We start from the raw sequence: 25,270 nt of genomic DNA, 5'->3' as shown, positions 1-25,270 counted from the left end.
TGTAGCAATGCACGCATGTACCGCCCTCGTGCTTGGAACTGGGTGGAGTTATGGGCAGCGCTTTAAGGAATGGGTCCGAAACATATTTAGTTAGTCACAACAGTTACGAAGAAGAGTTGAAAACACCTTGATGATCTCTTGGACAATCCGCTCCATATCTCCTTTAAGTGTCGAAACAATCTACCTCGAATCTTGATTTTTGTCGAGTTTTATGTTATTTATCTGAAGCCTCTCCAGTTGTACATTTCGTACTGTTCGTTTTTATAGCAATACTAATAAATAACGTGACTTGGTGATAAGGAAACATTGCACTATATTTTTGATTGTTTCTGTCTATACTATTTTGCACTAAAATATTGGTGAAGATGCACACCACGCAGAAGGACACGACCTACACGAAGGTTTTTGTCGGGGGTCTTCCGTACCACACCACGGATTCCAGTCTCAGGAAATACTTTGAAGTGTTTGGAGAAATTGAAGAAGCAGTCGTGATTACCGACCGACAGACCGGCAAGTCCAGGGGGTATGGATTCGTAAGTATCAATATAGTATTTATTCTTCATAACACAAACAGGGACCTCACTTGCAATGTCTGTCAAAGGCCTGCATTATTTCAAATGGCAGCAAATCACGTCATCGTTAAAGTGGTTGTTGGTTAGGCGACTGTAGGCCTATTTCTTAATATGTGATGTCCATTTGAAGTTTTTCATAAGTAGGTCTGTGTTTTCAGCTCGAAGCGTTCTATCATTGAAAACAACTTGTTGCGCCCTGACATGTTCAGAAGATGAGTCTTGGGAAGATGATGTGCAGAACGTCATCATGTCAATTTCTATGAGCATTAATGATAGACGGATAGGCTACTATAAAACTGGTTTAGTGTCATGGTACCTCCCTCTTTGCAGCCATTTAGTTTGACATTTTAGTCATTTAGCAGACGCTCTTATCCAGAGCGACTTACAGTTAGTGCAAACTTTTTTTTTTTCATACTGGTCCCCCGTGGGAAACGAACCCACAACCCTAGCGTTGCAAACGCCATTCACTACCAACTGAGCTACACCGGACTTTTACGCACATTTATGTGAAATATTAGCCTGTAGTATTTGATGAGTTGAAACGTTTTCCTTGGGTTTCTGGGTGAAGTTATTTAAAAAAGACCCTACTACAGCACCAAAAGCTCTTACCTAGTCATTACTCTCAAATAGCATACTTATAGTCATCAGCTCATGTAACCGGTGTGAAATGGCTATCTAGTTAGCGGTGCGCGCTAGTAGTGGTTCAATTGGTGACGTCACTCGCTCTGAGACCTTGAAGTAGTTGTTTCCCTTGCTCTGCAAGGACAGCGGCTTTTGTGGAGCGACGGGTAACGGTGCTTCGAGGGTGACTATTGTCGATGTGAGCAGAGAGTCCGTGGTTCAAGCCCAGGTAGGGGTGAGGAGAGGGACCAAAGCAAAACTGTTACACTCAGCAGCAGTTAAGTTCTTAAAGTAAACTTATGAGTATCTATGGCCAGAGATGGTGTTGTATCCAGTTTCTCCTCTGAAAAACAAGGAAAGAACTCATCAGGAGCTTAGAGCCAACCTAGAACTCATCAGGAGCTTAGAGCCAACCTAGAACTCATCAGGAGCTTAGAGCCAACCTAGAACTCATCAGGAGCTTAGAGCCAACCTAGAACCAAATATCTCAACTTACTATAAGTAGTGGTGGTTATCTATCTTTTCAAAATATTGACTGACAGTTGGGTCGTGTGTGATATCCATATTTTCTCTAATATTTGCCTCTTTAGCTAATGAATATGAACTTCGGCGAGTCTTTATCGTACATGTTTACCATCCCCCTCACACTTCTTCTTCACCACTTCTTCCCTGTGCTCTCTCCCTCTCTGTGTGTCCCTGCAGGTGACGATGGCAGATCGCTCGGCTGCAGACAGGGCCTGTAAAGATCCCAACCCCATCATTGATGGCAGGAAAGCCAACGTCAACCTGGCGTACCTGGGGGCCAAGCCACGGGTGATGCAGCCAGGTAAACACACACACACACACACACACACACACACACACACACACACACACACACACACACACACACACACACACACACACACACACACACACAGATACCTATAGGTGAAGTATACTTAACTTAAGCAACAGTACCTGTTCTGTATGATAATGTTCTGAGAACATTGAGGCTGTTAGTTCTACAGAACATGCCCCAGGTCTCATCTTATTTTTATATCCATATTGTCCACATTTTTTCCTGGCAAATCATGCCTGGTACAGAATACTTTCATGATGATCCCAAAGCTTATTAATCATTCTGTCACATAAATATGGAAATTAATGTGTTCAATACATGATTCAGGATGTCCCGATGTGTCTAGAATGCACTGAACCTTTGCGTCCCAAATGGCACCCTATTCCCTATATAGTGCCCTACTATGGGCCCTGGTCAAAAGTAGTGCACTAAAAAGGCAATAGGGTGCCATTTGGGACTCAGACAATGACATTAATAAGAATATCAATTCATTTTGACCATTCCTCATCTCCATTCAGGTTTCACTTTTGGTGTTCCACAAATTCATCCTGCCTTTATCCAAAGGCCTTATGGGTAAGTACTGATGCGTCTTTGTGTTGAGGGGATGGTTGGGTGTTGATGAGTTTACAAATGACCTCATCATCAGTGAAAACCTATATGAAACCTCATAACCTCTAATGTTATTTATAATATATTAAAGCCAATGTCTCTCATTTGGCGAAAGTCTAGCATTGTTAGACATGTTCATACAATGACATGTTTATATAATTGTTTTGTGCTTTGTCCTATTTTTCTCCATACTTATATGATTACAGTGCATGATAATTATGTTGAGGAAAAAAAAAACAGTTCCACAAATCCTCTTTCTTTTTATCACGGACTACAAAGTTGACCACCATATCAATTTAAGGTTTGTGTGAGTGAAAGAGAATGTGTGTGTTCATAGTATGAGTGTTTGTTTGTATGCGCATGTGTGTGTGTGTTATGTGTTGAGTACAACTGATGGAAAGTTACAGCCTCAATGACTCAATGTTATCTATCTCTCTCTGGTCCGACAGGCTCGATATGGGTTAACATAACTGGTGGTTTCAGGATTAGTTCTGTGGGCATGTCACAGATCAGACCAGGGAATTACCTGTAATCTCAAACACACACAAACAAGCTCAAATGGTGATTATAGATGCATGTACGTTGGTTTTACATTTTGGTTTTGAGTTTACATTTTTTATTTTGAATAGCAATTAGAGCTTTGTGTGCTTTTTTACTGTTATGAAGTGGTGTTGAGAGCTAAACCATGTGCTTTCTATTTCATGACCAAACAAAGCTGTTTTGACGATATTTGGGGTGTTCTTTTCCGTTTTTGTGGAAGAGTGTTGACTTTGCCAGGGGGAGAAAAGTTTGTTTACATTTCTTTATTTGATTTGATGCTTTTGTGCTGTAGCTTGTGGTTTACCTTTTCTTTTGTAACAGGATGTTCTATATGTGTTGTTGGAGTGAGGGACGATTTTCTGTGTGCTTATTCTCTCTCTCTCTCTCTCTCTCTCTCTCTCTCTCTCTCTCTCTCGCTCACTCTCTCTCTTTCACTCTCACTCTCACTCTCACTCTCACTCTCTCATTACATCCATCTCCTTCCATCTATCTACTTCATTCTTCTGGGCCGACTCTCAGGAGAGCTGCTGTTTATCATTCAGAGATGAGGATGTCTGTTCACACAGTGAAGAAGAGAAGAGTGAGAGAGAGGTCCATGACTAGACTGTAAATTGACAGTCGTCACCAACCTTATCCCTTACAGGACACTGGTGACAGATGAGGGAAAGTAATCCAAGGCTAGTAGTTTAGTTGAAGCAGAACACCTACTAACATGTGTGCTTCTGTTAGTGTGTATGGGTGTTTGTGTGTATACGTGTGTTTGTTTGTATTTGTCTGACCATACTATTGTGTGTGTGTGTGTGTGTGTCCTTTCTTGTGTAGTCCAGTCCAGTGGTAGAGCAGTGCACCAAGGTCTCTACTGTGACACAAACAAATGTCTGGATGCCACAGCCTCTGAACAAGCTTTCGTCACATGGGCCTGCAGCGTTAAGGAAAACAAGCTTCTCCATTGTGCCGCACAAAGGCTGGAGTGCTGACACTGCAGTCGCATGAAGCCTATACTGGTAGCGGGGCGTGGGGCTAAGCAGGGGGGCTGAGCAGGGGGGCTGGGGCTCTCTCCGTCATGTTGGGATGGGACGCTCTTTAAAAACAGCAGGCCCAACACATGGAGGCTGGAGGCCCCAGGGAGGTTTAAAGGGCCACAGACACATCCAGACAGTGCCACCTATGTGCCACCTATGCTTTCCAACACATGTAGGAGGCCCAATGCTGCAGACAAACGGTTTGTCCCAAATGGCACCCTATTCGCTGTATAGGCCACTACTTTTGACAAGGGCCCTGATGAAAAATAGTGCACTATATAGGGAAAATGGTGCCATTGGGACACACCGATAGATGCTGTGGGAGGGTAGCAACCAGCTCCATGGCTATCACCACACTAGGTATGAGTCTCACCTATGATATGATCCCAACACATGCAGGAGGCTTGATAGATAGGTTTAAAGCAGAGGAGGCTAGTGGGAGGAGCTATATGAGGACAGGCTCATTGTAATGGCTGGAATGGAATTAATGGAACAGTATCAAACATATGGAAATCTAGTTTGACTCCGTTCCATTAGTTCCATTCCAGCCATTACAGTGAGCCCATCCTCCTATAGTTCCTCCCACCAGCCTCCTCTGATGGGTACTAGGTAGATAGGCCTACAGCATGTAGCAGTACGTACAGGTCTGGGATCAGGCTACTGTTTGAGGCTGTAGCAACCAGATCCATAGTTCTTATTAATTATCGCCCCTCTACGCTTCTCACATTTAACTGTAGCATGACTGGTTGTTTCTCAGCTCCTAATGCAACAGAATCCCAATGGTTCTAATGTGTTGGAGAACAACAGGTGTGTACTCCTAAACTCCCTGCATCCCCTCCACTATCCCCCCTCTCTGGTCAAATATGTCACCCATCTGACATGTGATTGAAACAGATCTTTATTTAGCCTTGAACTTTACCGACCGCTGGTCAGAAGGACCACAACATTCCAGACACAGAAAGATAATATATTTACACAGAGCATTGAGACACACAGTAACCCTAGTATTTTTAACCTTGCTTGTATCTCTAGGGAAAAGAGGGCATTTAGATGGGAGTCAGAGGGTAGCCAGTGCTTCCCATGATTAACACCGTCACGGAAGTGAATCCAGGCAGATGAGTGGATTTGGTGTGCGTGTGTGTGTGTGTGTGTGTGTGTGTGTGTGTGTGTGTGTGTGTGTGTGTGCGTGTGTGTGTGTGTGTGTGTTTGTTAGGTGACACAGCATTTGCCAACATATAAGAGGTTTATGCTGTTGGAGATGGAGAAACAGGTTGTGGTAGTCTAATGTTGAATGAGATTAGGAAGGATTTTAGTTTTATTTTATTTCACCTTTATTTAACCAGGTAAGCCAGTTGAGAACAAGTTCTCATTTACAACTGCGACCTGGCCAAGATAAAGCAAAGCAGTGCGATTAAAAACAACAACACAGAGTTACATATGGGGTAAAAAAAAAACATAAAGTCAAAAATACAACAGAAAATATATATACAGTGTGTGCAAATGGAGCAAGTTATGGAGGTAAGGCAATAAATAGGCTATAGTGCAAAATAATTACAATTAGTATTAACACTGGAATGCTAGATGTGCAAGAGATTATGTGCAAATAGAGATACTGGGGTGCAAAAGAGCAAAATAAATAACAATATAGGGATGAGGTAGTTGGGTGGGCTAATTTCAGATGGGCTGTGTACAGGTGCAGTGATCGGTAAGGTGCTCTGACAACTGATGCTTAAAGTTAGTGAGGGAGATAAGAGTCTCCAGCTTCAGAGATTTTTGCAATTCGTTCCAGTCATTGGCAGCAGAGAACTGGAAGGAATGGCGGCCAAAGGAGGTAGGATAGAGGGAGAGGGAGAAGGACAAGATAGGTGAATAAAGGTAGGGTGGGATATGAGCCCAGATGAGTTCTAGGGGTGGGAACATACCACAGTAAGTCATATGTAGGATGACAGGCAAGCAGAAAATAGCTGGGGCCCAGCCTCCAGCCTCTCCTGTCAATCACACATGAGGCCAGGCAACAAAGAGCATGTCTGAGACCAGATCCACATTACAGGAATGTCGTCATGACTACTTATGGAAACCATACTTGTGTAGGACTTATTGGTATTTTTCTATAATGTACTTTACATTGATGTATATTTATAGAAAAAATAACATAGGGATGAAACTCTCTTGGGCAGTGATTGCTTCAAACGGTCTAATGCAGGCTAACAATCATGGGCCGTTTTAACATCTCTGTCTTCTTCAAACGTTGTATGTGTCCCAAATGGCACCCAATTCCCTATATAGTGCACTACTGTTGACCAGAGCCCTATGGGCTGGTCAAAAGTAGTGCACTTTAAAGGGAATAGCATGCCATTTGGGATGCAGAATTTATTTCCAACAATAGCATGTTTCACCACCATTGAAACATACCAGTTGAATGCTGTCATTTAATTCTCTACATTTGCAAATATAGTGCTATTAAAGAGCACCTTTATTCTGTGTTGTAACTGCATAACATATTTCATGTGTGGTGTGAAAGAGCTTAATTTTGTGCCGGTTTTCCCCATACTGTAAGAAATAATCGTTTTTCCAAAAAGAGATGAAAACAGCATTTCAAAATACCTGTTTGATCCAACTTTTGACACCATGCTCGCGTCCCAAATGTTATCATATTACCTATATAGTGCACTACCTTTGACCCTATGGGGATGCATCCCGTGTTTTAATATAGCTAGTAATGGGGAGGCACAACAATGGCCAGCTTTGACATGTGTACATCATACAGAACTAAGAATGCCTACAAGGGACATTTCATTACAAGGTGTTTGTTGAGGAATTTCCCAAAAGTGTCTTAATGTGTTTTAATTCTGCTATCTGTGATTTATAGTGGGTAGGGCAGTCTAGACTTGTGAGTTGTTTTTCGGTGGACACTGCATTTTGTTGTTTCGTTGTGAAACCATCCTTTGCGTGCCTGTGTTTGTGTGTGTTTGAGAGAGTTTTTCTTTGTAGTGGCCCTTGTGTGTCGTGCTGTGTGTGTGTGTGTGTTGTGTTGTGTGCGTTTGTTGTGGTCTGTGTACATCCTGTGTGTGTGTGTGTGTGTGTGTTGTTGTTGCGTTTTGTTCTGTTGTGTATCGTCCAGCCTGTGTGTGTGTGTGTGTGTGTGTCTCCAGCCTGTGTTATGACTGTAACACTGTGCTGAGGCAGCAGCGTGCCAGCAGGCCAGGCCGAGGCATCTGCTAAGGACGTGATGTCATAGGAGCGGCTCTAACCCCTGACCCCTGACCCCTGACCCCTGAGTGATAGAGCTGCACTGGATATTTTATTTTCCTTTCTTTTTATTTGATCCTTTTGTTTCTTTTCTTTTTGTTTCTTTCAGTGAGTGGTTGTGTTTGTGCTGTGTTGGTGATCCATGTGGACCGTGTTTCATTTTTTGTCTTTGACGCCTGTGTTTGTAGAATTGCTGTTGTATTTTCCTGTTTCCTCTTTGGGGCTGGTGTTTTGAGATGTGATTGGTTGGATAGTGGAGTGCTGACAATAGGGTTGCCACGATAGATCTTGTCTTTCGTTTCTCCAATCCAGATTCCAAACTGTATGACTGTACAAAAGATTCCTCTCTCCATCTTGTTTCTTATTGGCTTAATTGATGTCAGTATTTATTTGGTCCAATCAAATGTTAGGTTGTTTCTCAAGAGATTTTAATTATCTGTTGACAACATCATCACATCATGCACATCATTCCAGACCATTACAAATCCACACCAGACCACAACTCATTGAAACTCAACACTGACAATTGATCAAATGGTGATAAGCCAATATAAAAGTTATGTCAATCATTATGTAAACACTGATTAGGTTACTCAGTCTTATCTTACTGAATCATAAACTTGACTCCAATTAACACCAGTTTAGTTTAGTATTTTGAGGAATGTCATTCATGATCCTGTGTAGCTCAGTTGGTAGAGCATGGCGCTTGCAATGCCAGGGTTGTGGGTTCAATTCCCACGGGGGACCAGTATAAAAAAATGTATGCACTCACTAACTGTAAGTCGCTCTGGATAAGAGCATCTGCTAAATGACCAACAAAAAAAAAACGATTTCCCCATCCAGGTCAACAGCTTGGGTTTTCTCCCCCATCATCATGCTAGCAGATAGCGCTAGAGAGAGCGAGCCGAGCCTCACGACCGGGATATGTCATGAATGTGCTCATTGTTCCTGATTGCTTATTTCATGAAAATGTCCCCCTGAGTGCAGCTAGCTTAGCACCCGGCCCGGGGCTCTTTGTCTAAGCACAGAGGGGGAAACAGCCAGCAGTGTCCTTTTTGAAAACTGTCCAGCTGTCAAAGTGGCAGTGACATTTTCACAATGCCCCCCTCATCTCATCTCCTCTCCCCCTCTCTCCCTCCCAGCGGTGCTTGTGAGCCTCCCTCCCCTCCTCTGTTCCCTCTCTCAACTAGGAATGGCAGCAGGGCCAAATCCACATGTGACCAAGCACACACAAACCAGGTTCTCTCCTCTCTCCATCTCTGGATTGTCTCTCAAAGACTGCATCAATGGGTCACTGAAAACCCAAAATGTCTTCCTATCCCTTATCAGAGGACTAAACACCTCTGAGCTTTGAACACCTCTCACCAACCCATTTTCTTGTCCCACAGAGAGATCTCTATTTTGGCAACCCTATATCTCTAATAGCTACTAGCAAGCATCTCCGTGGTGTTATTGACTGGTGATTGATGTGTTGGGGGGCGCTTGGCTGCAGTGTGGTTGGGTTGGCTGTGGTTGGTTCTGCTGTCAAGCTGGGGGTTTGCTGTCTGTCAGTGGCTGTGTAAGGCCAGGTCTGTGATCTCTAACTCCCTGTCTGTTTCTGTCCTGCAGGATCCCTGCTCATTATGTGTACCCTCAGGCCTTCATGCAGCCAAGCACCATGGTCATCCCTCACGGCATGCAGCCCAGTGCCGCCTCCACCGCCTCCTCACCGTACATCGACTACACCGGAGCCGCCTACGCACAATATTCCGCCGCAGCTAGCGCTGCCGCCGCAGCCTACGAGCAGTATCCCTACGCTGCCTCCCCTGCGGCGGCCGGGTACGTAACTGCGGCCGGTTACGGCTACGTTCAGCAGCCCCTAGCTACGGCCGCACCGGGGTCAGCCGTCGCTGCAGCCGCAGCTTTTGGTCAGTATCAGCCTCAGCAGCTGCAAGCTGACCGCATGCAATAGCAGCCACTGCAGCCATTGGACACGAGGGGATGGGAGGCCCATGGCTGATTGGCTGTGCTGAGGAAAGGAGGAGGAAGAGGAAGAAAGAGGGGCTGTGTCATTAAGTGATGGAATCGTTAAGATGGTGATGATGATGATGATGGTGGTGGTGATGATCGTGAGGTGGGAACTCCATACAGTAGCTTTCCAACTTGCTGTGCTTAAACCAAAATAAATAAATACGAGAAAACGTTACCAATTCACAGAACTAAGTAAGGTGGATTTATCCTTATGATTATTATTGTTGTTATTAATATAATTATTACTATTATTATAATTGTAGTAGAGTATTTATTTATAGAGGAGAAATGCAACAACTAAGCTTGGTGTAAAACATGACCTTATGTTCCATTGCTGTCATTAACATAGAAGAGAGAGAGAGCGTTCTCTTTACGGGACACTTAGGCGTGTCCCAAAGTGTTTTGTGTTCTGAAGCCCTTATAACATATATTTATTATCACATTTCGAGGGCTCTTGTCGTTCTGTCTTTTCAAGTGCATTGAAGTAAATTTTCTGATAATCAGGGAAATGGACCAGTTTCCAGTGTGTTAGTAAAGACAACTCTGCGTGTCAGGGAATAGCTGAAATAACTGTGGAGAAAAGGTCAAAAATAGTCTTGGCTCGTGTCACGTGTTAAGAACTACCTTTAATCTTCCTGATGCTGAATGTCCCTTTTTTGACTCTGTATCTTGACCTCTTGACCTATGCAAAGCAAACAGTTCACCAGGAGACAAAAAAACTGCAGGAATAACCAAAAATGCCATCTACTCATCAACTCTTCAAAGGACATCACAAACAATATGAAGGCAACTCCGGAAGAAAGAAAGAAAGAGAAAGAAAGAAAGAAAGAAAGAAGGGTTTTCAGACAATGAGAAGCACCAAATCAGTTACTCTCAAACACATACGCACACACACACATAGTTGTGTACATAGTGGTAAAGGACAAAGGGCCCAGTCGTGTTCCCCTCTGGCTCTGTGCAATGGGATCTAGTCAGAGTGAAAGAGAGAGAGGGGAGCGGGTGGGGAGGGGCGTGGGACAGTTAGCCCAGCGCCACACAGACAGATCACTCTGGAAAGAACGCATCACTTGTGCTTATTTGTTGAGCTGTCACATTTTAATCCCTGAGCCCATTTGGGAACTGGCTACTCTGGCTTGCCTGCCTGTCTGTCTGCCTGGCCCTGTCAGCATTTCCACCTCTGTCCTCTGTCCTAGAGCTGGCCAACTGGGCTGGTGTCAGGTACACACACTGCCCTCCTATCCTAACTCTAACCAACCCCCCTGGGCCTGGTCCTGTACCCATTCCTCACAGCCTCACCAACTCCTCCTCTACCCAGACTACACACCCCAACTCCTGGGCTCCTGTCTGTGAGTCTGGAAAGTGGTGGCGATGGAGGATGTAGAAAGGGGGTGGCGTGGCTGCAGGCGCTTGTCATCAATCTGGGGGTTCTTCGTGTGCCTTACATTTGTGTTGTTATTTAAAAGAGTAAGAAAAGAGATCTACTATTTAAGATATTTATTTTCAGAGTTGACTATGTTCTATGCGCTCTAAGGACAAAGACTTAGTTGCGGTACTGTATTAATATTATTATGTATTCATCTCAAGGCATATAGTTATATTATTATGAACATACTCTACCAAAAATGTTGATGTAGGATTTATTTAAGATACAATTCTGTATGTGCACTGTACAATTATACTTTCTGCCTTTTGAAATCTTAGAACATGACATTAAATATTGGCTAGATGAATGCCTTTTTGTATGAAACTTTATTTAAATGCAGGCCTATTTGCATGCAGACTGTTACTCTGCCTCTTGTGTTTAGAACCATTGGAAAAGACTAAAACAATCCTGACAAAAATTAGCAAAATGCTGCTTTATACGTTATAATGTATAGTCATTGTCATGGTTTGAATAGCTGTGCTTTTATTGCTTTTAATATACATCAGATGGGCTATTTTACACTTTTGGGAATTTTTATACTTGAACTATTTCTTACAAGGGAAAATATGACAAATAAATGACCAAAAAAAAAAACTTTTTAAAGAAGCTTTTCATTGTCACTGGATTAAGTCATGTAAAGGGTTATTTACTATTTAAATGGGCTGCAGGTAGCTTAGTGGTTAAGAGCGTTGTGCCAGTAACCGAAAGGTTGCTGATTCTAATCCCCGAGCCGACTAGGTGAAAAATCTGTCGATGTGCCCTTGAGCAAGGCACTTAACCCTAATTGCTCCTGTAAGTCGCTCTGGATAAGAACGTCTGCTAAATGACTAAAATGCAAAGGTCCTGTTGGTATTAAAACCTTATTTCAGAATTTCAACACTATTTACTCTAAATTGAAATAAAAGGTTCTATATTTAAACAGAATACTGTGACTATTGTCCTTTTTTATATAAGATGGATATACAATGTTGAGTTGATGTTGAATTGTGTTGTTTTCAGGTTGGGTGACTTTTTGGGGGCCTTATTGTGGAGGTCTGAGACAAGCCTCCTGTAGCTCAGTTGGTAGAGCATGCACCAGTATGAAAAATGCCAGGGTTGTGGGTTTGATTCCCACGGGGGGCCAGTATGAAAAATGTACGCACTTGCTAACTGTTAGTCGCTCTGGATAAGAGCGTCTGCTAAATGACTAAAATGTAATTGATAGTCTCCAGAGCAAATTAGGTATGAAAGGTGAAGGTGCTAAAGTTGTTGATGTTCAGTAGGGTCTATGGATACACATATGTCCCAGATGTTTACCCTACGACATGGAGAATGGCTGAGTCACCTCTTCACTAGTCAAAAGCTTCTCTCTCAAACACACATGGTTCTGCATCTCAAATGGCACCCTATTCCCTTTATAGTGCACTACTTTTCACCAGGACCCTTGGTCGAAAGTATTGCACTATATAGGGAAGACAGTGGGTGCCATTTGGGATGCGACCGTGGTTATTTCTGGCTCCAGAACTCCCACAGTTCTTGTGTTGTGTTATGTAAGGACTTTTCCATCTAAGTGTATTAAACACCTATAAACAGACTCACTGTCTATTTGTGCAAATATCCTCGATTCCCAAACCCTCGAAGCAGTTAATTTGGTTGCAGAGCTCCGAGACACCATCCTGTATCGGAGCTCTACGGACAATTCCTTTGACCTCATGGCTTGGTTTTTGCTCTGACATGCATTGTCAACTGTGGGACCTTATATAGACAGGATGGTCCAATCAATTGAATTTACCACAGGTGGACTCAAATCAAGTTGTAGAAACATCTCAAGGATGATCAATGGAAACAGGATGCACCTGAGCTCAATTTTGAGTCTCATAGCAAAGGGTCTGAATACTTATGTAAATGTGATGTTTCAGTTGTTTATTTTTAATACATTTGCAAACATTTCTATAAACCTGCTTTTGCTTTGTCATTATGGGGTATTGTGTGTAGATTGATGAGGGAAAAAACTATTTAATCCATTTTAGAATAAGGCTGTAACATAACAAAATGTGGAAAAAAGGAAGGGGTCTGAATACCTTTCGAATGCACTGCTCTTTCCATGACATAGACTGACTAGGTGAATCCAGGTGAAAGCTATGAACCCTTATTGATGATCACTTGTTAAATCCATTTCAATCAGTGTAGATGAAGGGGAGGAGACCGGTTAAAGAAGGATCTTGAGACAATTCAGAAGGTGAATGGGCAAGACAAAAAATGTAAGTGCCTTTGGTCGTAGGTGCCAGGTGCACCGGTTTGAGTGTATCAAGAACTGCAACGCTGCTGGATTTCTCACGCTGAACAGTTTCCCTTGTGTATCAAGAATGGTCCACCACCCAAAGTACATCCAGCCAATTTGACACAACTGTGGGAAGCATTGGAGTCAACATGGGCCAGCATCCGTGTAGAATGCTTTCAACACATTTTAACATTTTAGTCATTTAGCAGACGCTCTTATCCAGAGCGACTTACAGTTAGTGAGTGCATACATTTTTTCATACTGTCCCCCCGTGGGAATCAAACCCACAACCCTGGCGTTGCAAACGCCATGTTCTACCAACTGAGCTACACGGGGCCAACACCTTGTAGTGTCCATGCCCCGACGAATTGAGACTGTTCTGAGGGCAAAAGGAGGTGCACCTCAATATTAGGAAGGTATTCCTAATGTTTTGTACACTTATTGTATAGGGAGTAGAAAATAACATGGCTATATACAGGGAGTACCAGTACCAAGGCGATGTGCAGGGGTATGAGGTAATTAAGGTAGCTATGTACTGTACACACAGGTAAGGGTAAATTGACTAACAGCAGCGTATGTGGTGTATGAAAGTGTGAGTATGTGTGTGGCGTCAGTATGCATATTATAAAAAGGGTCAATGCAGGTAGTCCGGGTAGCCATTTGATGAGCTATTTAGCTCTTGTTTATAAGTCTTATGGCTTGGGGGTAGAAGCTGTTCAGGGTCCTGTTGGTTCCAGACTTGGTTCATTGTTACCGCTTGCCGTGCGGTAGCAGAGAGAACGGTCCGTTGCTTGGGTGGATGGAGTCTTTGACAATTTTTTTAGGCCTTCTTCTGACACCGCCTGGTATAGAGGTTCTGGATGGCAGGGAGCTTGGGCCCCAGTGATGTACTGGGTCGTACGCACTACCCTCTGTAGCGCCTTGCGGTCTGATGCCAAGCAGTTACCACACCAAGCGGTGATGCAGCCAGTCAAGATGCTCTCGATGGTGCAGCTGTATAACATTTTGAGGATCTGAGGGCCCATGCCCTCTTCATCACTGTGTTGGTGTGTTTGGACCATGATAGATCCTTAGTGATGTGGACACGAGGAACTTGAAGCTCTCAACCCACTCCACTACAGCCCTGTCGATGTGAATGGGAGCATTCTCGGCCCTCCGTCTCCTGTAGTCCATAATCAGCTCCTTTGTCTTATTGACAAGACAGAGGTCCTGAGTTCGCGCCAGGTATGGGCCGAATCGGGAGGAAGTGGTACATGCTAAGCAAGCAGCGTGACATCCTTTACATGTGCGTGCGTGCGTGCAAATTACCACAGAGCAGCCAGAAGCCCTATGGGATTACACACAAAATGTCTGCTGGCTGTATGCTGGCGACCGTGCTCCTGCCCGTCATTTTGTAACACTGTCACCCAAGGCCCCTCCACCATTTTAGCCAGACATTCGATGACGTGGGACAAGCATTCACTTCACACTCAAACAAACACGTCTGGCAGCAGAGAGTTAGGGAATGGAGTCCTCTGGGGAAGCCTATCAATGTTTCAGAGGCTCTAATCAATAAAATATCCCTACCCTCTCCTCTCTAACCTGGCACGGAGGCAGCATGGTACCCTATTCTGGTCAAAAGTAGTGCACTGCATAGGGCACAGGGTGCCATTTGAGACACAGAATGGTCTATTTCAGCCTACAGTGTAACCAGACGCTGGTCAGCCAGGCCCAGGCAGCTGCCATGACACAGCAGAGATAGAGGCCTTTCGCGTGACATCACTACCGCTTCCATGGCATCTGACGTCCACCATGATGGAATTCAGAGGCAGGTTGTGAATTGGGATATGACAGACAGAGAGTAGAAGGTGCGTTAACATAATCAGGGTCACGGTGAATGGCCCTGTTGAAACTTGATCCCAGTTTTATTTGAGTTGACATGAGCTAGCTATAACCAGTGATTATATCAGCACAGAATCATCCCCACCCACTGGGCCCAGACGTTAGTTCAACATCTAGTTTTGATTTACATTTGGTTGTTGTCAACTATTGTGAATTCAAGGTGAAATCAACAAATAAAATCACCATTTAGGTTCAAGGTTAAGTGAAAAAAAAACTAAATCCCCTCATGTTGATGACTTTTTGCAAATCCAATGAGTTTTCCAAGTTGATTCAACTTCATCACATTAATTTTTGGGGTTAAAATGACGTGGAAACAACATTGATTCCATCCGTTTTTTTGCCCAGTGGGCAACCTTATGATCTTGGAGGCAATGATGATGATAATGTTAATATAATTTACAATTTTAGAATTTGAATGTCCACCCAGCACTATCCTTTGAGTCATGGGCAAGACCATTGACAGCCTACACAACATTAGACGTCAATCAGACGTTCCATACTTAGTCTAGGTGTCTGGGGCTCCCACCACTGCTTCTCAAGACCAGGCAGGGGGGCAGAGTAAGACTGGAGACACCGACTGGTACTTTGCCAGTGGTCCACTCACTCCACTGCGTTATCAGGTTCACCAATGTTGCTTAATTTGGAAGTCCCGGAAGCTCAGGGTTATCTGCGCGATTGACTGACAGGGAGCCTGGGTGCAGCGCCAGACGTAGACGAATCTCGCCCGGGATATTACAAAAGCGAAATAAAACACTACGCCAGGATTTGATAGGGAACTAAAATTGAAGGTAAATATGTTACTTTGTTGGTTAGTTTGTTTTCAACCGATTGTTATGTTTTTGACGAGATGGGAATGGGAGGGAGAGCGACAGAGAGGTGGGGACGGAGGCGGCAGGTTTGTAGATGGCTCGCCTCATAGAAACGCGTGTGGTTTTACTATTCGCTGTGTTGGCACGAGAAAAGAAGACACGGATAGCCACAAAGGTCTGAACAATCGCCCTTTCCATATTCTTTGTGTGCGGTTTGTGTGTCTTGTCTTTGTTTGTATGGCTAGTTAAACCATTGCGTATTTGCGGTGTTTCAGTTTATTCTAGAAAACGGGTATCGCGTCAAATAGGCTACAGTTACTGCTAGACCATACGAATTTGAGTATTTTGTATGTCGGTGTTATTGGTGTATGTGATGACAACGGTATAGCCTATACAATGCAGCATGCCAATAACGCAGGATGAAAGTGTAAAGGATGACATGTCGACATTGTTTTATTATAATTATAGTGTCGTGTGTGGCGCGGAGTCGGACCGACCTGTCACCTCAAACGCATCAGTAATAGTGTTTTTTTTAGTAGGCCTATATGATGCTATTGTCATTCCTCTCAGACCTTGTTATCTATGTGAGGACACATGAACACAACATACTATAGTTGTCGCACAGAATCAGTGCACCTGTGTCACACCAACCTTGAATGAACCTTTTGGGAACATTATGAATGTTAACAGTTTAATATTGATATTTTAGAAATGTTATTTAAATGATTATTAACGTTTTCAATTCTCACATGTTAGCCTGCTGATTATTTTCATATTGGTATAGATAGATTATTACTCTGAAATGTACAATTCATATGCCCCATAAGTATAAGAGTTTCCAGATCTCTCTCTTGCTCTCTTGACAAAACTCGAGTTTCAGATTTAGATGTTTTCCAAGAAGGGCCATCGTCATGTCTAAGAATTAGATGGTCCTTAACCCAAAGACCTTTCAGGCCTATCAAGCACCAATCATAGAACCTTCAGATTTAGAATAAATGACACTATATCACCACCACTAACTTGTAGCAGGAGCCCAATATAGCCCTGAGATCAGATACCCAGGGCATAGAGTTATGAGACCCTATGGTGATCTTGGAGTATAATGGCATTCTCATTTCAGTAGAATAATAACACATCACCGATGTCTGGGTATACAGTAAATCCCTCCCCTTGGGTCAGACAATTGTTAGGTGCTTTGTTTACTACGAAACAATATTCCTTATGGTGCCGCCAGTATATGACCCTCTAAACCCGCTAACCTCAGGGTTCAACCTGGTCTCAGAGCATTTCATATTATTCTGTAAGTAAATCCGAGACACTCCATTTACAGTTACATTTTAGTCATTTAGCAGACGCTCTTATCCAGAGCGACTTACATGAGCAATTAGGGTTAAGTGCCTTGCTCAAGGGCACATCGACAGATTTTTCACCTAGTCGGCTCGGGGATTAGAACCAGCGACCTTTCGGTTACTGGCACAACACTCTTAACCACTAAGCTACCTGCCGCCCCGGTATGTCTTGTATGGTATGTATTAATTTGTGGATGAATTACAATTCATATTATATGTTACGAATTTACTAAACATACACTATGTTACAAATGTACTAACTGTACAATATGTTACGATTTTGAAAAATGTACAATACGAATTTGCAAAAGTAGCTAATTAGCTAAAATGCTAAAGTTGTCCATGATGAGATTCAAACTCGCAACCTTTGGGTCGCCCACCCATTCACCCCGACCAATAACCCTACTTTCGTTTTTTCCTTAAGTAATTATCTGTTTATGTAACCATACCAAACGTAACATATCATACTAATTTAAGTGTCCCAGATTTACATTTACTATGTTACGTCTAGTCTATGAGACCAAGCTGGGTTTCAAATCCTGTGCTGGCTCTTTCCCCCCAATCACTTTATACAAATAACTTACTGTAACACTGTATAGCTGGGGTCCAACAGTGAAAGAGCTAAAATGGCATTCGCCATGAGACTTTGGCCAACTCACAATGGTGAAGAGATGCCATATTCTAGCTGTTGCATTCAGACAGTTTTCAATGTTAATGTTTTCAACATATCTTCCGGGGGAAACAAATTATGAATAGGGCTGGGGCAAATACAGTGGCAGACTGTACTCTGTTCTATAGCATGTTGCAAGGCTTGTCAAATGTCTTTATTTACAACTACAGACATCTTGATATTTTGGAATAAAGATAGTTCAATTGTGGCTCATACACTCTATGATCAGATATTCAATGTTATTTATGCCAGTGAGCAGAACTCTATCCACTGATCTAAGATCAGTTTTCCCTGCCTCTTATACCTTATCTCGACCATTGGAGCACAAGCACAAAACTGACTCTGGACCAGTACTTAGACAACGCTCCCACCTATCAGTCATTACTATACACACAGTCCAAAGATATATGATTTTAAGGAATCACCCTGATCAAGTTACATTGCCATCACATATTGGGTTATTTGTATTTTATTTGTACTTTTTTAAATGTTTTTATTTATTGGCCGTTTTCAGAGGACAAAAGTAACTTTATTTAACATTTTTGTTTTTGTTACATATACAGTACCAGTCAAAATTTTGAACACGCCTACTCATTCAAGGGTTTTTCTTTATTTTTACTATTTTCTACATTGTAGAATATAAGTGAAGACATCAAAACTATGAAATAACACATATGGAATCATGTAGTAACCAAAAAAGTGTTAAACAAGGAAAATATATTTAATATTTGAGATTCTTCAAATAGCCACCCTTTGCCTTGATGACAGCTTTGCACACTCTTGGCATTGTCTCAACCAGCTTCATGAGGTAGTCACCTGGAATGCATTTCAATTAACAGGTGTGCCTTCATAAAAGTTAATTTGTGGAATTTCTTTCCTTCTTAATGCGTTTGAGCCAATCAGTTGTGTTGTGACAAGGTAGGGGGGTATACAGAAAATAGCCCTATTTGGTAAAAGACCAAGTCCATATTATGGCAAGAACAGCTCAAATAAGCAAAGAGAAACGACAGTCCATCATTACATAAGGGCTATTTTACCAAGAAGGAGAGTGATGGAGTGCTGCATCAGATGACCTGGCCTCCACAATCCCCCGACCTCAACCCAATTGAGATGGTTTGGGATGAGTTGGATGGCAGAGTGAAGGAAAAGCAGCCAACAAGTGCTCAGCATATGTGGGAACTCCTTCAAGACTGTTGGAAAAGCATTCCAGGTGAAGCTGGTTGAGAGAATGGCAATAGTGTGCAAAGCTGTCATCAAGGCAAAGGGTGGCTACTTTGAAGAATCTCAAATATGAAATATGCGTCTGGACCCAGGTGTGGGAGGCCCCGACCCCGGAGAGGGGCTGACGTCTGGGCCTGGACCGGCAATCCCCCTGCGATGCACCAAGCCCTGTCTGGACCCTGGTGTGGGAGGCCCCGACCCTGGAGAGGGGTTGACATCTGGTTCTGGAGTGGAGCCGCTGACCGGAGCTGAACTGGACCCCGGTGGAGCGGACTGCTCTGGCTCTGGACTGGAGCAGCTGACCGGGGCTGGACTAGGCACCGGTAGAGCGGACTGCTCTGGCACTGGAGTGGAGCCGCTGACCGGAGCTGAACTGGACCCCGGTGGAGCGGACTGCTCTGGCTCTGGACTGGAGCAGCTGACCAGAGCTGGACTGGGCACCGGTGGAGCAGACTGCTCTGGCACTGGAGTGGAGCAGCTGACCGGAGCTGGACTAGGCACCGGTGGAGCGGACTGCTCTGGCACTGGAGTGAAGCAGCTGACCGGAGCTGGACTGGACACCGGTGGAGCGGACTGCTCTGGCACTGGAGTGGAGCAGCTGACCGGAGCTGGACTGGGCACCGGTGTAGAGCAGTTGACCGGAGCTGGACTAGGCACCGGTGGAGCGCCAGCCCTCTTAAAGGGAGCTCTCCTGCTCTATCTTCGCGATCAGCCCCCGTAAGGTGGTTGCCTCTGTAACCGGTGTGAAATGGCTAGCTAGTTAGCGGTGCCCACTAGTGGCATTTCAATCGGTGACGTCACTCGCTCTGAGACCTTGAAGTAGTTGTTTCCCTTGCTCTGCAAGGGCCGCAGCTTTTGTGGAGCGACGGGTAACGGCGCTTCGAGGGTGACTGTTGTCGATGTGTGCAGAGGGTCCCTGGTTCGAGCCCAGGTAGGGGCGAGGAGAGGGACGGAAGCAACACTGTTACACCTCTTCTATCAGAGTGCTAATCTGCAGGTCTCTCCGAGCCTCCTGCTGCTTAGCCAACCACCCCGTGTGCCCCCCCCAAAAAATGTATTGGGGTTGGAAGCGGTCGGCACCGTTGATCCTCTCCTGCCTGGGCTTCTACCTTCGCCCAGGGTCCTTTACCAGCAAATATCTCCTCCCAAGACTACGTCTTCCCCACCTGTGTCCAGGGTGTTTGTTCCTCCTGGGCACGCTGCTTGCTCCGTTGTTGGTGGGATCTTCTGTCACGTTCGTTGAGTATAGGATTGGACCAAGGTGCAGCGTGGTATGCTTACATGTTCGTTTATTGAATAAACACTGAACAAAAGCAACGTAACGTGACATTCTAAAGGCTAACACCAAACAAGCCAAACACACAGAAACAAGATCCCACAACATAGGTAGGCAACATGGCTGCCTAAGTATGATCCCCAATCAGAGACAACGATCGACAGCTGCCTCTGATTGGGAACCACACCCGGCCAACATAGATCTACACGATCTAGATCTACACATAGAAATTCACACCCTGACCAAACCAACTAAAGAAAACCGGGCTCTCAAGGCCAGGGCATGACAATATTTCATTGTTGGACATAAATTACTGTAAAAAAAAAAAAACACCAGGAAATCAGCTCCAAGTGATTTTAATTTAAGAAATCTGTTCCCAAATATTCCCACGCATTGAGAGACACGACGTGATCATATACAAATGTAAGCAAGGTTTGAAATTATTGTTTTAGTCAAACAATATATCTGTGTGGGCTTCTTGCGATCAATTTGCAGTCTACAAATTATTTGTAATAATGTTCCGGAACCCCGACCATCCGCTCAAGAAAAAATCAGCCCGCGGCTGACTGTAGTTGATGATCCCTGACCTATGGTATGGTGTACATGATGTGATATGATTGATGTGTAGCAGAAATTGTGGCAAAGGACCAGATGGCTAGAGGTCCAGAAAAACTCTGCGTTCCAAATGGTACCCTATTCCCTTTATAGTGCACTACTTTTCACCAGGGCCCTACTAATCCTATCATGTTTTGGGTTGTAAGTGTCAGCCGTGTCATAAGTGTCCTATGGCATTTCAAATGTCCCTGTGACCCTACAAATTAGCCAACCCCTATAAATCTAGACACAAAACAAAAGTAAGGGGTTGTATTGCATTTCTCTTGAAATCAGAAGAGAGACGTCATGGTGAACATGACCAGCCCTGGGTGCAGCCCCAGTGATGGATATCAGTCCACTGACTTTCTCTGCTTCGTTCCAGGACCGTCACCATGGAAACGCTAGTGCAGCGGCTGGAGCAGGCCGTGATTCGTCTGGAGCAGGTGTCCGTCAACATGCAGGTGTCCAATGGCATGGCCAATGGGGAATGTAATGGGATCAACGGAGGTGAGTAGTAGAAACGTAGTGGTCCAGACTGTGACAGCAGTGTATAGCATTGGGTAGTGAGGTTCTAGGTTGAAATGGGAACACTACTTAATCCAATGAACGTTTATAAACATGTACAACTATGAAAAGATACTGTGGTAGAAAAACGCCTGACCTCTCCTCTATGCTCATTGTTTTCTCCTTCTTCCTCCCTCCTTCCTTCCTTCTTCCTTCCTTCTTCCTCCCTCCTTCCTCCCTCCTTCCTCCCTTCTTCCTCCCTCCTTCCTCCCTTCTTCCTTCCTCCCTCCCTTCTTCCTTCCTCCCTCCTTCTTCCTCCCTCCTTCTTCCTCCCTTCTTCCTCCCTTCTTCCTCCCTTCTTCCTCCCTCCTTCCTCCCTCCCTCCTTCCTCCCTTCTTCCTCCTTCCTTCCTTCCTTCCTTCCTTCCTTCCTTCCTTCCTTCCTTCCTTCCTTCCTTCCTTCCTTCCTTCCTTCCTTCCTTCCTTCCTTCCTTCCTTCTTCCTCCCTCCTTCCTCCCTTCTTCCTCCCTCCTTCCTCTCTCCTTCCTCCCTTCTTCCTCCCTTCTTCCGCCCTTCTTCCTCCTGTCTCTCCAGGTCAGTCCCAGTGTATGGAGGCCTTTGACCTGCTGCTGATGGGGCCGTTGTCAGAGTACCTGAAGAATAGCCGTGCCATAGGAGAGGATGTGGAGAAGCATGTGAGTGGCAGGAATGTGTGTGTGTGATTATGCGTATGACTGACTATCCTTGTGTGTTTGAGTGGCGTCTTGCAAAGGCCGCAAATGGGAAATGGCTCTGTGCCATTAAGAGCACAAAGTCTCCTCCTCAATCCCCAAATCCCTCAAACGTTCTCACTTACAGAAACATATACATACACACACACACACACACACAAAACAGTTTGCTTGGTTAACACACTGCCGTTATATTTGGTCTTTGTCTTTGTCTTTAACTGTTAGTCTACACTAAGTGAAACGAAGCAGTCCCCTTAACTGACAGAAACTCTAAGTGATGTTTGTAACAGAGCAGAAGCTGAGAACACAGAAAAAGATAATACGGATGATGAAAATAAGACGGTTGCCTACTCTGTTCTGCTATACTACTCTGTTCTGCTATACTACTCTGTTCTGCTATACTACTCTGTTCTGCTTTACTACTCTGTTCTGCTATACTACTCTGTTCTGCTATACTACTCTGTTCTGCTATACTACTCTGTTCTGCTATACTACTCTGTTCTGCTATACTACTCTGTTCTGCTATACTACTCTGGTCTACTATACTACTCTGTTCTGCTATACTACTCTGGTCTGTTCTGCTATACTACTCTGTTCTGCTATACTACTCTGTTCTGCTATACTACTCTGGTCTGCTATACTACTCTGGTCTGTTCTGCTATACTACTCTGTTCTGCTATACTACTCTGGTCTGCTATACTACTCTGGTCTGTTCTGCTATACTACTCTGTTCTGCTATACTACTCTGGTCTGCTATACTACTCTGGTCTGTTCTGCTATACTACTCTGGTCTGTTCTGCTATACTACTCTGTTCTGCTATACTACTCTGGTCTGCTATACTACTCTGGTCTGTTCTGCTATACTACTCTGTTCTGCTATACTACTCTGTTCTACTATACTACTCTGGTCTGCTATACTACTCTGTTCTGCTATACTACTCTGTTCTGCTATACTACTCTGTTCTGCTATACTACTCTGTTCTGCTATACTACTCTGGTCTGTTCTGCTATACTACTCTGTTCTGCTATACTACTCTGTTCTGCTATACTACTCTGGTCTGTTCTGCTATACTACTCTGGTCTGCTATACTACTCTGGTCTGCTATACTACTCTGTTCTGCTATACTACTCTGTTCTGCTATACTACTCTGTTCTGCCATACTACTCTGTTCTGCTATACTACTTTGGTCTGCTATACTACTCTGTTCTGCTATACTACTCTGGTCTGCTATACTACTCTGTTCTGCTATACTACTCTGTTCTGCTATACTACTCTGGTCTGCTATACTACTCTGTTCTGCTATACTACTCTGTTCTGCTATACTACTCTGTTCTGCTATACTACTCTGGTCTGTTCTGCTATACTAATCTGTTATGCTATACTACTCTGTTCTGCTATACTACTCTGTTCTGCTATACTACTCTGTTCTGCTATACTACTCTGTTCTGCTATACTACTCTGGTCTGTTCTGCTATACTAATCTGTTATGCTATACTACTCTGTTCTGCTATACTACTCTGTTCTGCTATACTACTCTGTTCTGCTATACTACTCTGTTCTGCTATACTACTCTGGTATGCTATACTACTCTGGTCTGTTCTGCTATACTACTCTGGTCTGCTATACTACTCTGGTCTGTTCTGCTATACTACTCTGTTCTGCTATACTACTCTGGTCTGCTATACTACTCTTGTCTGCTATACTACTCTGTTCTGCTATACTACTCTGTTCTGCTATACTACTCTGTTCTGCTATACTACTCTGTTCTGCTATACTACTCTGTTCTGCTATACTACTCTGTTATTCCAGGCTGCTATACTACTTCCATGGAGAGAAACTTGATTTAATGATACTGTATGTGCAACTGTTGTCACCCAGACAAATCCCAACCACATTTAAGATGTATCTTTAACACAGTGAGGTTCTCTCTACCAGTGACAGTAGGGCTGGAGGGATGTTGAGAGGAGCACTTAGTGACCACTTCATTCCCCTGTCTGCTTTCTGTCAATGGGACTAGTTTTATATGGAGATATGCATCCCAAATGGCACCCTGTAAGGAATAGGGTGCCATTTGGGACAGAGACATGGAAGATTCCCCTTGTTTTATCTCTCATAGAGCTGCCTGGCTCTGGGAACATTGTAGTCTGACTGTGTGGGGTCCAGGGCTTGGACAGGGAAAACCACTCTAGATAGATGGGAGGAGGAGGAGTTATTTTAATTACAGTTTGTTTCCTGTCCCCTACAAAGCCAATGGCGGGAGTGTGTTTGAACTTTAACCCTGAGTTCCAATATTAAACCGCGACACAAGCACCTTTTTCCACCCCAATGTCAGGCCGTTTTCCACAGGGAGATGGGGCGTAGTTTGTGGCTAGTAATCATGTTGGTAACAACTTTGATGATTTCTCTTCCGACTCCCAAAATAGAGCCGACATTTGATTCATACCAGGCACTGGCAGGAAGTCCAATTGCAAAAATCCCTTTCTCAAGGAAGACATGGTTTCAAATGGGAATTAAATAAGTGAGGACTTTAATATGTGGAAAAGCAGAATGACAGAGAAATAGCCTTAATATGTGGTGAAAATGGGACTGGGGGATGGGGGGGAGGATATTCCTTCATGGGTCTTTTCCCTCATAAGACAACATTCACTTAATCTCCTTCTCCCATCACAGTGAAAGGAGGAGGGGGTGTGTGTGGGTTAGAGGTGGTTTATTTAGTTAGGAAAGCTCCTTTTATGGCAACACCGGAGTTCCTCTGGAGGTCTTTTCCCAAATTTGGGACATGCCTCGTGGGACCTGACTAATGCAGAGTTACCAGCACGATGCAGTGCAGAATGCGTTAGAGAGGGAAATGTGGCTTATAATGCCCTCAGATTTGACATTTTAACCTTTTCCCTCTGTGATTGACAGGCGGAGATGGTGAACAACGCTCTGCAGCTTCAGAGAAGCTTCCTCAAAATGGCCACCACACACCAGGAGCCTGCTCAGGTAAGGATGATATGTATAATGGCTTGGAGGACTGTCCTGAATGCAGATACCCAAAGCAAGTAAAACAAATGTGTATGGATCAGGACTATTGGCCAACTGCACT

General features: G+C 44.0%; 2 protein-coding genes across 4 annotated transcripts in view; both read left to right on the top strand.

Moving 5' to 3' along the window:
* The first annotated feature begins 73 nt into the window (after positions 1 to 73).
* On the top strand, positions 74 to 9,909 carry LOC121572076 (RNA-binding protein 24). Its single transcript, XM_041883957.2, has 4 exons — positions 74 to 533; positions 1,896 to 2,019; positions 2,553 to 2,607; positions 9,063 to 9,909. The coding sequence occupies exons 1-4, from the start codon at positions 366 to 368 to the stop codon at positions 9,403 to 9,405; spliced, it is 690 nt and encodes a 229-aa protein (XP_041739891.1). The 5' UTR covers positions 74 to 365; the 3' UTR covers positions 9,406 to 9,909.
* Positions 9,910 to 15,580: 5,671 nt separating this feature from the next.
* The window catches only part of LOC121572075 (adenylyl cyclase-associated protein 2), a 28,323-nt gene continuing 18,633 nt past the window's right edge, over positions 15,581 to 25,270 (top strand). For 2 of the 3 annotated variants that reach the window (XM_041883956.2, XM_045222381.1), the window contains exons 1-4: positions 15,581 to 15,816; positions 21,330 to 21,454; positions 22,045 to 22,145; positions 25,090 to 25,167. In XM_041883956.2, the coding sequence (XP_041739890.2) occupies positions 21,340 to 21,454; positions 22,045 to 22,145; positions 25,090 to 25,167 (294 nt within the window). In that variant the 5' untranslated portion in view covers positions 15,581 to 15,816; positions 21,330 to 21,339. Of the gene's footprint in view, positions 15,817 to 15,932; positions 16,013 to 21,329; positions 21,455 to 22,044; positions 22,146 to 25,089; positions 25,168 to 25,270 lie in introns of those variants that run through there. The other variant, XM_045222382.1, reaches the window with a different exon arrangement.

The sequence above is a fragment of the Coregonus clupeaformis genome, chromosome 8 (genome assembly GCF_020615455.1).
Source record: "Coregonus clupeaformis isolate EN_2021a chromosome 8, ASM2061545v1, whole genome shotgun sequence".
Lineage (NCBI taxonomy): Eukaryota > Metazoa > Chordata > Actinopteri > Salmoniformes > Salmonidae > Coregonus > Coregonus clupeaformis.
Note: the sequence above shows the minus strand (reverse complement) of the source record. Positions and strands in the feature narration are given on the sequence as shown.

Excerpts from the sequence above, each read along its gene's own strand:
- LOC121572076 (XM_041883957.2), top strand. The coding sequence starts at position 366 with ATGCACACCACGCAGAAGGACACGACCTACACGAAGGTTTTTGTCGGG. Across the intron at positions 534-1,895 it reads AGTCCAGGGGGTATGGATTC|GTGACGATGGCAGATCGCTC; the intron begins GTAAGTATCAAT and ends GTGTCCCTGCAG. Across the intron at positions 2,608-9,062 it reads TTTATCCAAAGGCCTTATGG|GATCCCTGCTCATTATGTGT; the intron begins GTAAGTACTGAT and ends TCTGTCCTGCAG.